This window comes from Argopecten irradians, chromosome 12 (genome assembly GCF_041381155.1).
Source record: "Argopecten irradians isolate NY chromosome 12, Ai_NY, whole genome shotgun sequence".
Classification (NCBI taxonomy): Eukaryota; Metazoa; Mollusca; class Bivalvia; order Pectinida; family Pectinidae; genus Argopecten; species Argopecten irradians.
In genome coordinates, this window is record NC_091145.1 from 11648317 (window position 1) to 11661909 (window position 13593).

General features: G+C 35.9%; 1 protein-coding gene across 4 annotated transcripts in view; it reads right to left on the minus strand.

Moving 5' to 3' along the window:
- LOC138304619 (FYVE, RhoGEF and PH domain-containing protein 2-like) overlaps positions 1 to 13593 on the minus strand; it is a 71237-nt gene extending 57644 nt beyond the window's left edge. For 2 of the 4 annotated variants that reach the window (XM_069244789.1, XM_069244788.1), the window contains exon 1: positions 13035 to 13590. In XM_069244789.1, coding sequence (XP_069100890.1) covers positions 13035 to 13095 — 61 coding nt within the window. In that variant the 5' untranslated portion in view covers positions 13096 to 13590. Of the gene's footprint in view, positions 1 to 13034 lie in introns of all 4 variants that reach the window. The other 2 variants (XM_069244787.1, XM_069244786.1) reach the window with 2 other exon arrangements.

A 13593-nucleotide genomic window follows, 5' to 3' on the forward strand; every position in this document is an offset into this window, starting at 1 on the left:
CACAACTAGGGCCCTAGGGGAACCTACATATGAAATTTGAGAAAGATCTCTTCGGTACTTTCTGAGAAATAGCGATAACAAACTTTAAGTATCAAAATCCAAGATGGTTGCCTGGCGGCCATCTTGTTAACCGATTGGTCCCAAAATGCAATATGCACAACAAGACCCCTAGGGGAACCTACATATGAAATGTGAGACAGATCCCTTCAATACTTTATGAGAAATAGCGATAACAAGAATTGTTAACGGAGGGACGGAGGGACGGAGAGGGACGGACGGACGGACGACGGACCACTGACAAAAAGCGATTTGAATAGCCCACCATCTGATGATGGTGGGCTAAAAGTAAAAGCAAAGATGCACAATATCCACAATCTTAATGTTAGTTTCTCTGTTTCACAGGTACAGACCTGGTATTAAACCAGGTAGCTCTTAAATCTGGTAGCTAGTGCCCAATAAAAAGAAACAACAAATATATGAATAAAAAGTAACTGCATATATATATAGTTGACTTGTATATATCCACACACAACCTTAATGATACCTTTAAAGCAAAACCCCCAGCTCCCCTGCCGTCACTGAGTTCATTTGTACATCTGGGATGAGTTATACAAACTACATATACATATCCTTCCATCACTTTCTTTTTTATTTCAGATTCATTGTGTAACCGATCTAAGACGTCTGCACTATATGTATATTGAAACCTCATTGTCTTGTCGAAACATCTGCCATGGATCATGTTTATATTCCACCCCATCGGGGATCAACCTAATATATATATTGCTGGTTTAGATAGTTAGTTCCCTGCCAAACACCAAAAGCATGGCCTATAGCGATAGCACCTTGTAATGATTTTCATGAAATGTACAGATTGATTATCATATGATACACTGTCAAACAAGAATGAATAGTCAATGGAACAAAATATAAATGCAACATTTGAAGAATAGAGTTATTACATGATCTTTAGTATTGAATTTGAAAATCACTTTTTAAGGAATATTGAATCTATGAAGTGTCGCTGACAATTTCTGAAATGCTTTCTTCCCTTTAAAGTGCAAAACACAAAGAAAAAGTGCACTTAGTATGTTGGGGTTTGTGGTTTTTGTCAACAGTTGAAATCATGTGGTTTGTGGTCGACTGTTTTTACCAGAACAAAAAATCTATGACTCTAATAGGTTGTTGTTTTCTCAAACCTGTTCCAAACAGCTTTAAGTGACACTTCATTAAATTCAGGTTAGCCAATTCCATCACCTCTCAAGCATTGCAGCCTCAAGCATTGCAATCTTAAAGAGCCGTTATTTCTTGTTAAATTGTCGCAACTGGCCAGACTCAGCATATCAAACTTCAGTTAATTTACCTTAAAAAATTAACTAAAACAATTCTTTTCACATTACATAATTTCAAAAATGTCCTGACAATATGATTTTAAATTTTTTTATCCAATAAAGCACATTATTTTTCAACATTAAACCTTATTTTATAATGAACAGATGTGTATTTTTCTTCTCAGATTTTTTATATTTTTTTTTAGATTTTATTTTTCTACTGGCATGAAGTTGAATGAGATCCTGGTGCAGACATGGAGTCTGTTAGCAAATACTGTACAAACACCACCACACAAAAACAGTACAGCTGAGTAACATTGTAATATAGAGTTCATCACAGTACATACTAATTATACCTAAAGAGAAAGTAGCTGTACTTAATTACTTTTTATCTGTATACTCTCTTAAATTGAAAGAAGAATACTCTGCCAAAAATCTTGGGTGGTAAATCAAATTGAAATAAGCTGATTATTATTGTTTACAAACACCTTGTACTTTAATACGAACAGAATGCTTCCTTGTTTTTATATTCAAACCATGACCCTTTGAACAATTATTTGAACATAATTTCCCCTTCTTGTGTGGCACAGAGAGATACAAAAAGGGATACATTGTATAACATATTCTTGCTGGAACACACATTTGTTATGAATATCGGTTGCTATTACAGAGAAACCCATGAGGACTTTGATCAAGGGCATATAATGGTATACTAAAATTATTCTAAACTAAGCATTTGATCAAGGATATATATAATTATTCTAAACCTTTTTGAAAATAAAAAGGAAAAGATGTAATGAACCTATAATCTAAAATATTGGGTATGTTACATAATACTATTTTGCACTTCAGTGTTTGTCAGTCAGACAGACATTGTAGTGGGTAGAATCTATAAAGACACACCTTTAATCAACCTGTCTTGTCACACCTGCAGACTATCTGTTTTAGTCACACCTGTATTTATCTAAGTCATATTTCTAAAATCTACCAGTGAGAGTCACATCTATAGTCGAACTATTAGGTAGTCAAGTCTGTCTCAATTTCGATATATTATACAGCTGTTGACCGGGATTGAGGGCAACAGATGATTTGCTGGACCCTAAGACAAACTTTGGTTGCCCAAGGCCGAAGGCCGAGGGCAACAGTTTGTTTAAGGGTCCAACAAATCGTCTGTTGTGCGAAAATTCAGTCGATAACTGTTTTGTTAAAACAATGCATTGGCGCCATAAATTGCAGGTCAACAGTGACGTCACTCTGGTCCAACAGCACATTTTAACTGACGATTTTAACAGTTCCTTGGACCGCTTGACGGAACGCTTCATTTATTGGCATTTTTGTCAATAGAGTTATATTGAAACGATTGAGTAGGGCTATAACAATCACATATATCAAATATGTTACAAAAACAATGTAGAAAACCATTTTCTCAAATGTGATGAAAATTTGAAATAATGAATGAAGAGATCAATATTATTCTGTACACTCATTGTTTTGCATGGTTCGCTGTGTTTGAGGAAGTATTGTATTTATCACGATATAAGCCATATACATGTAGGTAGATAATTATGTTAAAGAGTCTATCAGTCTGACCTACTGCCCTATATTAGGCCTACTTACTTCCTTATCTAATCATTACATGATTTCAATAGAGGTGGATATGAGAGCAATCGAGGACACTTCCCTGTAAAATCATACAACTTGTCATTTATTATATACACTATAAGCTAACCGCGATTTGGTTGGCTTTTGACAATGAATCACTCTCAGTGGTACACTATATTAAGCCAATAAAACAAGGAAAATATCTCTTTGAGTCAATGAAATTGGGAGTCAATATTCTGTAAATGAGCATAGCTTCACAGTCACTAATTTTCACATTTTTATGTTAAACATTTAGATTACCTTACAATGATTCTACCATACCTGCAGATTTTTTAAATTTTGCAGATTCAAACTGCTTGCAAAATACATGAAGTTTAATCGCACATGGAAAGTACTAATGTATTTTCCGGAATACTTTTCCCCCAGAAAATCAGGAGTGCAACCAATACACCCAGTGCTCCAGATAATTTTTTGAGGGATGGGTAATTGTACTCGCACTTTTGAAAGAGAGGGGTACAACTTTGACTTCTGTGCAAACCCAAAACTTAACAGAGATATTTCGATAAAAGTCATGTGGGTATAGCATAAAGTAATCGGTGAAAAGTTAGCAATTGTGCAAATATCTATCTGAATCAAGAGCACAGATAAGGTAGACTCTTAAAAATAACTGGAATTAATATGATTTTACTAAATTTCTTCTGATTTTATTTCTTGATGTAAGCAGTCATACTAATTGGGTAAATAGTGGTTAATCTAATAACAAGTATTGTTCGGTAATTTGTACACGTTCATACAATCTTAAGGGGTAATTGACAGGTTTTCAATGCGTATTTTACCCCTGTCTGCATCTTAACTGGTGCACTGACACCAGTGCGACTTATATTTTTGGACGAAAATACAAAAATCAGCAAAGTTTATGCATAATTATATCATGATCGATTCTCATGTGAAAATCATAAGTTTTACTCGCTGGTTTAGCAAAGTTATTCATAGGAATAATCAAGGTAAAAGTGTTTAAAAGAAATGATATGTATTGAAAATATAATAAAGATGGAAATAATTAAGTACCTGTTGCATATTCATTTGTAAAATGTTTTAATTAATGGAAAATTGGCCGACTGAAGCATGGTTGTTGACAATCGCAACACAATTAATTGCAGACTGATTTCGCATACACATACATGTATATATACATGTATATACAGATGTGATTTATTGCCCAGATAATACGGTTGTTGCAACTAATAGGAAATTTCTTTTTAATTAAACTGATCTCTACAAGAATGGAGATTCTTTCTCAGACTGTATGGAATTGTGAGTCCAATAATTACTAAAACAAAATTGAGATATTCTTTAGTGAGTCAGTATAAATAAGACAATAGGTCTTTTGAACATCAGAGTTGTCACTTTTAATGATTACAATGGCAGTGTGAGTTAATTGATTGAACTTTTGCGTGTTACCGTATATATGTCTACAACAATGTAGATATATCTCCCTTTAAAACAAATTAATCTAATACAGTTGAAAATTTAATATACTTGAAAATTGATGCCTCTTCATTTGTTTGTATTTTCACTTTGATGAGAACTTTTGTAAATTTCCTCTGGGAATTGTGAACAGCGGGCATATAAACACACAGAAAACCAAAAGTGAATCACAGAGTTCAAAGGACACTCTGCAATTGCCAGTAATTTCCTTTCGGTAATGCAGCCGAGATCAAGCTAGCACCACATAGCACATTCATAAAAACTCACAACACTTGGCATCTGTAATGAATTAAGACAGAGACAGCAGACCCTCACTTAACTTTTCTAATTCACTTTAATCTTATCTGTAAATGCTAAAAGCCTGTTTTTGACATTCTGTACAGCATCTATCTAGCCATATTGCTTGTTTTGTCTGAGGCTACAGGGTAGAAGATGCCTTTTTTAACCTTCACTATTACAGAAACATTCTATTTTCAATCAGTTTTTAACTAGGTTTACATGTCACTGTTAATTAAAGTTAAGCGAAAACAAAATTGTTTTTCAGTAAATCAAACTGGCGCAACAACCTCTCCCTGTCTTAAGCCGTACTTTACTTTCCATCGGTATACATTTCTGAAAATATCTTCCTATAACAATAACACAGATGTTGGAAAATGTTTAAACTTTAAAAATTGGATTTTAAAAAGATCAAAGACTAACTTGCATTTTGTATTTAGCATTGAAAAAAAGTAAAATATTTCAAGACTTTTTGTAGAATTCGTCTTGAAATCCAGGCCAGACAATCTGCTGTGATTTCATTTTACACAAAATTTGGTGCGAAAGCCAATAAATAACTACAAGTGTATATAGCATAAATCAACACCAAAATTCTCAGACCAAAATATGCCATCATGTCAGATAATTCAGTATAACTTGAGCCTAAAAAGATATGATCTAGGTAAGCCAACATTAAATCTGGACCAAGTTTAAGGAACATTCCTGAACTTTAAGGAATTCCTTAACTTAAAATTCTAAATAGGAATTAAAGTTTTACAGATAAAAGGCTAATGAATTTAAGATGTTTTCCTTAACTGCTATTCCTATGGGAATTTCAAGTTAAAGAATTCCTGAAACTTAAGTTCGTGAAACTTGGACCTAGATATATTAGTCATAATGAAGTTTAATTGATTTTCCCAAGTGTCCTATAGGCTCAGTTATAATGAGAACAAAGATATTAAACACCATCAATCAATCTTTTGGGCTTTGCGCCTACGTGAATGAAGAATGTCCTTTCGTTTTTTGTCTATGACTTCATAACCCCAAAAAATATTGAGAATAATGCTTATAATCTAATTCAGATAACTCAATCATGTACTTATTAGGCATAAATTTCCGTAATCTTACATACTTTTGTAAACAAGAGGCCCAGAGGGCCTGTATCGCTCACTTGGTTTGTAATGCCGTGTAATGTTCTGAATACAGGTTCATTGTTTCTTTTCTGAAGGAATTTTAAGTTAAACCTCTAAATCCCCTATTGGGCCCCGCCCCTCCTGCGCCCAGGGGGTCAGAGCCAAAATTTATACAAGTTCTGTTCCCTTCCCCAAAGGGTGTTTATGGCCAAATTTGGTCACAATCCAAGCAAAACTCTAGGACAAGTAGCGATTTATAGGATTACCTCTATTTCCCTATTGGCCCCCCCTCGCCACCGGAGGGTCAGAGCCAAAATTTATACAAGTTCTGTTCCCCTTCCCCCAAGGATGTTTGTGGCCAAATTTGGTTACAATCCATGTAGAACTCTATGACTAGTAGCGATTTAAAGGATTTACCTCTATTTCCCCTATTGGGCCCCGCCCCTCCTGCCCCCGGGGGGTTAGAGCCAAAATTTATACAAGTTCTGTTCTGCTTCCAAAAAGGATGTTTGTGGCCAAATTTGGTTACAATTCATGTAGAACTCTATGACTAGTAGCCATTTAAAGAATTTACCTCTATTTCCCCTATTGGGCCCCGCCCCTCCTGCCCCCGGGAGGCCAGAGCCAAAATTTATACAAGTTCTGTTCCCCTTCCCCAAGGATGTTTGTGGCTAATTTGGTTACAATCCATGCAGAACTCTAGGACAAGTAGCGATTTAAAGAATTTACCTCTATTTCCCCTATTGGGCCCCGCCCCTCCTGCCCCCGGGGGGTTAGAGCCAAAATTTATACAAGTTCTGTTCTGCTTCCAAAAGGATGTTTGTGCCAAATTTGGTTATAATTCATGTAGAACTCTGTGACTAGTAGCCATTTAAAGAATTTACTCTATTTCCCCTATTGGGCCCCGCCCCTCCTGCCCCCGGGAGGCCAGAGCCAAAATTTATACAAGTTCTTTCCCCTTCCCCCAAGGATGTTTGTGGCTAATTTTGGTTACAATCCATGCAGAACTCTAGGACAAGTAGTGATTTAAAGAATTTACCTCTATTTCCCCTATTGGGCCCCGCCCCTCCTGCCCCCGGGGGGTCAGAGCCAAAATTTATACAAGTTCTGTTCCCCCTCCCCCAAGGATGTTTGTTGCTACGGACGGACGGACAACGGACGGACGACGGACGACGGACGCCGCGCCATGACATAAGCTCACCGGCCCTTCGGGCCAGGTGAGCTAATAAAATAAATTGAGTTGTGGCGCATTGATATCTTATCCAACAATTCAGTTGGGCAAGTGACTGTGCCGCTTTTAAAATCCCCGCAAAAACGTTTTGTATTTATGACATCATAATACGTGACGTACAATTCTTTCCATCTATGGAAAAATAACCTTAAAGATCTAACCAATAGAAATGGGTGTAACATATGAAATCAAATAATTAGAACATTTTTTATTTTATGAATACATATATCAATATTACAGTGAAACCTGTGTGTCATTGTGTCGGATTTGACAAGTTTTACTGCTAGTGCCCAGTAAGAATTGAGCAATCATCATTATCATCTTATAAACGTTTCTTACAAATTCTATGGTATCTGTTTGGTCTTAATGGTTTCCTGTATCTAACAAAGATCAATGTGGTGTTCATTAAAAGGAATGGTTCATGTAAATATGAATTTCTCTTTGTGTGTTTCTAGTACAGTGTATGTATCTTTTTTTGTTCTTTGTACTGATATCGGAAGTTTCAATTCTAGCCTGACAGATCTGTGGAAGATCTTGTAAGATAAAAAAAAATTTAAATGCAAAACTGAAAAGGTCTTGTTTGAGTCACAAAAAGTTGACATTTGCAATGATTATGCAAGATCAAAAACAAAAAGCTTTTCAGGTAGTGCATTAAAACTGCACCTGATGTTCCTATTGCATTATTGTAAAATGTGATTAAATTTGGGATCTTATATTTTCTCCTCTCTTCTCTCTTGGCAACACCTCACTTTTGGCCTTGAGCTAAGCATTTGCAAGGCTTTGAATTCTGTCACCTGCATGGCCTAGTCACACCAAAGTCTATTAAAGTGGTAGTTTTTGTGTCTGCTTTAGTGCTCGGAATAAAGGGAATGGGACAATCGATTCGATCGTTGTCAGTACATGTACATTGTATAATGTGACCAGGGCCCAGTTTCATGAACATTCCTTAAATTTAAGGAATCCCTTAACATAAAATTCTCCATAGGAAAGCATTACAGAATTTAAAGAAGGTTCCTCAACTTAAAAATGTTTCCTTAACTTTGGTAATGCTTTTCTATAGGAAAATTTAAGTTAAGGAATCCCTTAAAGTTAAGGAATGTTCATGAAACTGGGCCCAGGCCCCGATTTCTCGAAACAAAATTGCAGACTTAAGTCAACAAGAGATCCCAGAGGGATCTTGGCGCCCACCAAAGAATGATCTATGTCTGACAATGGAAAGATGGATCTTTTCTCTACTTTTTAAACTTTTTCAAACATATACTACACATAAAATTTGAGACAGATCGCTTCAGTACTTTCTCAGAAATAGCAGTAACAAACTTCAACTATCAAAATCCAAGATGGTTCCTTGGCGGTCATCTTGTTGATGATCAGTCCAAAATCGCAATATGCACATCAAGAGCCCTAGAGGAACCTACATGTGAAATTTGAGAATGATCTATTCAATACTTTCTGAGAAATAGCAATAACAAACTTTAAATATTAAAATCCAATATGGCTGCCTGGCGGCCATCTTGTTGACCGGTCGGTCCCAAAACGCAATATGCACAACCAGGTTCATAGGGGAACCTACATATGAAATTTGACACAGGTCCCCTCAGTACTTTCTGAGAAATAGCAGTAACAAACTCAAGCTATCAAAATCCAAGATGGCTGCCTGGCGGCCATCTTGTTCACCGATCGGTCCCAAAATGCAATATGCACAACTAGGTCCCTAGGGGAATTACATATGAAATTTGAGACAGATCCCTTCAGTACTTTCTGAGAAATAGCGATAACAAACTTTAGATATCAAATTCCAAGATGGCCGCCTGGCGGCCATCTTGTTGACGATCGGTCCCAAAACGCAATATGCATAACGAGGTCACTAGGGGAACCTACATATGAAATTTGAGACAGATCCCTTCAGTACTTTCTGAGAAATAGCGATAACAAACTTTAACTATCAAAATCCAAGATGGCTGCCTGCAGCCATCTTGTTGACTGATCTGGTCCCTGACTAGGTCCCTAGGGGAATTACATATGAAATTTGAGACAGATCCCTTCAGTACTTTCTGAGAATTAGCGATAACAAACTTGAGATATCAAATTTCCAAAATGGCCGCCTGGCGGCCATCTTGTTGACCGATCGGTCCCAAAACGCAATATGCATAACGAGGTCCCTAGGGGAACCTACATATGAAATTTGAGACAGATCCCTTCAGTTCTTTCTGAGAAATAGCGATAACAAACTTTAACTATCAAAATCCAAGATGGCTGCCTGGCAGCCATCTTGTTGACTGATCCGTCCCAAAATGCAATATGCACAACTAGGGCCCTAGGGGAACCTTCATGTGAATTTTGTGACAAATCCCTTGAGTACTTTCTGAGAAATAGTGATAACAAGAATTGTTAACGGACGGACGGACGGACGGACGACGGACCACGGACAAAAAGCGATTTGAATAGCCCACCATCTGATGATGGTGGGCTAAAAAGTTTTTCTCCTTATATAACTTATATGAAAATTTATGACTTAAGTCAGTTTTTGACTTAAGTTTGTTTCGAGAAATCGGGCCAGATGTGCTGTGCTGCTTGATGTATTAAGCAGCATGCTTCTGTGGGATAGCACTATATAAAGGGCAAGGGTCCCACTACTACCAGGAGACACAACACAAATATATCGCAGCCTCCCAAAACATTCAGACATAGACAAAGGGGAGGCCTTGCTTAAATGACCTTCACTGTTGTTAAACCAAACTATCTAACCAACCAATGTTTCACCAAGCTAAGCATAAATAATTCAGCCCATTATCATTTTTTTCTTCTTCTTAATGTTTTTCTTTTTCAATATGAATCTACTAAACACATTGCTTCAATTCTAGATTTAAGAAAATTATCACTTGTATGGTATCTATTACATAAGCCCTAGACAGTACACTGAGATATTAATAAACATGTACCAATGAAATAATTAGGTGAAAACGTTAACTTCCTTTTGCATGGTAGTGAAGAGGATGGTGCAGTGATAATTTCCTGTCAATTGTACGGGCGAGGAGTCACGTACAGGAACTATATCAACTAGATATTGAACACTTTTATTTGTCTAGCTCTTGAGTTTCCTTGTACACAAAAAAAAAAAAAAAATAGCCAAATTGACCCTTTTCACCCCAACCTTCAGGCCCCTAGGAGGGTCAGACCCACCATTTGTACATTTTTGAATCCCCAACCTATAAGGATGCCCCGAGGGGTTCAGCCCAACTATTTATTCACTTTTCAATCAGCACCCAATAAGGATGCTACCAGTCTTATTTTGTTAATTTCCGAACAGCGATTATGAAGAAGTCCTGGGCGGACAACGGACACTGCTGTTTTTTTCTTGGTTTTTTTTTCACTCTGAGCAGCAGAGAATCACTTAACCTGCAGCTAACAGCAAATTTTCTTTTTTTTCAAACCGAATTTTATCTTTTCTGCTTAAACACATACACCTACACAATATACAATATACACTTTTAACAAATGCATACAGTACACACTTATCTATTATACATTTACATGACTCTGTTATATTGCATAAGCTCACCTTGGTCCTTTTAGAAATGGAGCAGTAGTGGCCGAGTGGTTAAGGTGTCTATTATTCATTCACTTTACTCTAGCTTCCACCTTTAAGTGTGATACTAAGTTTGTACAGTTCCCAGGTATTGACCTATACAAGGTATGAACTTCTATCTTCCCCTACAAACATTTGTCAGATCTTTAAATACCTAATGAAGTTATAAGGACATACTGTAACAAAACCCACTGTCTTTTTAACCTTTTTCTTTGATATTTTATATTTTATAATCATCCTTGACTCATCAGTATCCTTTATTGGTCTTAAAAGGATACTTACACAGCCCATAAGTTTGTCATTGCATGATGATAATACTAAACAGTACACACAACCTTTTAACCATGACTGCTCTTTTCATGTCCAACTAGCTATGGTGCTTGGTGAGATTCTGAAAAATGGTATCACTATGTTGAAGTGCCCTTTATATCAAAGCACTAGTTTTGGGTTTTATAATTATATTCCCTAATTACAATGCCATGGTCTTTTAAAGATGTGCCAGGGTTACGGGGTGAAGGAAAGCCAGAGTACCTGGAGAAAAACCTACAACTAGTACCTAGCAACTATCCCACATGAGTTTCAACTTTCCATTTCAGAAGTGGAGGACAAGCATAGTTACATATCAGAATATCTTATGCACTTGACAACTACCAACCCATATCAAGACAACTGGCTCCGATTTCTCGAAACAAAAGTTCAGACTTAAGTCAAAACTTAAGTTTTTCACCTTATATAACTTATATGAATATTTTTGACTTCAGTCAGATTTTTACTTAAGTTTGTTTCGAGAAATCGGGGCCTGAAATGTTTGAGATTTTAAATGTATGATTTGCCTAAATCAAACTATAACTTAATAAATACTTCCTTCACTTATTTCAGACCATGATAACCACATGTTCCTCCATTATGTTGCAGTGGTAACCTATACTGAAGCATGTGATGCGTTAAATCATAAACATTCATATGTCACACTTACTGACCAAGTTTTAACACAATTGATCAAACTTAAGCTAATAAATTAATGGTCATTTTACAAAACCTGTGTATAAGTGATTTGGTTACCATGGCAACCAAACTTCAGACACAAAAAAATGCATGCATATCTACTCATGGTCCCCAACGTTAACATTGCTGGAAATTTTCATTGAAATTGACCCAATAGGTAACAAGGGGAAATGATATTGTATTAACTTTGGAATTTAATTTTCATATGATATATATAATCTCTAAGACAATGCTTTATCCTAAAACTGAAATGATAGTACATGTAATGTGTTATATAGCTAGGAGTATATATCCTGCCTAGGGCTCTGTATTGAGCTTCACCTTAAAAAGTTTCTTACTAATTAACTTGTTAACAAAAACAAATTAGAAAATGATTCAAAAGTTTGACCTATTTACAGTTGGCACTTATTTATAGCCGAGGTCATTTAAGGTCATGCCAGGTTATTGGTGGAGGAAAGTAGCTGGAGAAAACCACCAACCTGCAGTCAGTACTGTTGCACCCTGCAATTGCCCCATATGGGCTTTGCATGTACACATAACCGAGAGATGGAGGGCTTATGGTAACCCACTTCACCATGTGGCCCCTAACAGTAATAGAGATGAAGTGATGTACCCATCATACTTAAAGCCTACACAATTTTACATACTTTACTTCAAGCTATTATAAACAAAGATGTATAATGTACGTAAAACAAGACTAGCTGCCTCAGAGTATTAGAAACTCAACCATGTCATCTTCATATTTGATTAAAGAAGTTTCTCATCTTCTTTCTCATTCTGTCATACGAAACATGTACAGGGAACTTTTCGGCGTAGTGAAATTAAGAACCCACATACAATATATACTGTAGATATTCCTTCCTACAATGATGCAAATTCAAATTCAGTCAATTTTAAAATACATTTTATTTGGTTGGTTGGATAGGATAGGATATGTTATTAGCCTGAAAAACCAAACAACCAAAATATATTTTGAAAAATTCAATGCATTTGCATCATTTTGAATTTGTATAATTTTTTCTACAACATTGATGAGATTTTATTGAAAAAGTTCCTTCTAATCTGAAAAATGATTTATAAGAATGATTTAAAATATAATTATTGATTTCAATAAAGTCTTACAGAATGTATATCAATATTGTAGCTACATGTATGTGGTAAGTTTTGTTGGAGAAAAAGCCAGTATTATATAATCCCTGAGAAAAAATCACTCATAATGATTTCGAAAGAGAAATAAATTCTTCTTGCAAAGATATCTTATGTATATGATAATTTGCTTATTATATCATGTAACCTTCTTCATACACCAGTTAAAAATCATAAAATGCTTTTACTGGATAAGTTAATTAAATAACAATTCTATTTAGAATTTGAAAATAATTTAAAAGTCATGTACTTACATTCCAAGACATCGTCAGTGTCAAGTATAGTATAATCCGAAAGAGAAAGTTCTTGGCCCATGACTATTCTTGTCAGTTTAAACACTACTAAATCAAACCCAGGCTTTCCACTTGTCAAGTGTTCTTAAGCTATGATTTTAATTTCCTTGTTGCGCCTTAACAATTGTCCAAGTTGTGCAACAGTTGGAAGGTGAATCGAGGCTCACAACACCTGTTAATGACAACTACCTAAAAGTTTCCTTTGAAAGATAAAATTCCTTTTTGTTATCTGAAATGCTATAATCCATTCACGAAAATCAGGATGAAAGAATGCAAAATTTTCCATTGTATATTGGCAGGTAGAACTACATTAGTTGGATAAAGGGTATATACTTCATCCCATAATGAAATAATCCTGGCCAAAATGAGCTGAATTCTTTTAAATATTTACAGTAGCCGATTTTTTTTCCGGCCACACCATGTGACATCCTGCCTTCTTTTTCACATTACTGTATAAACACAGGAAACAGAGGTGATCTGCCTCACCAAACATGATGCAACTGGCGCAGAGTCCCTATGA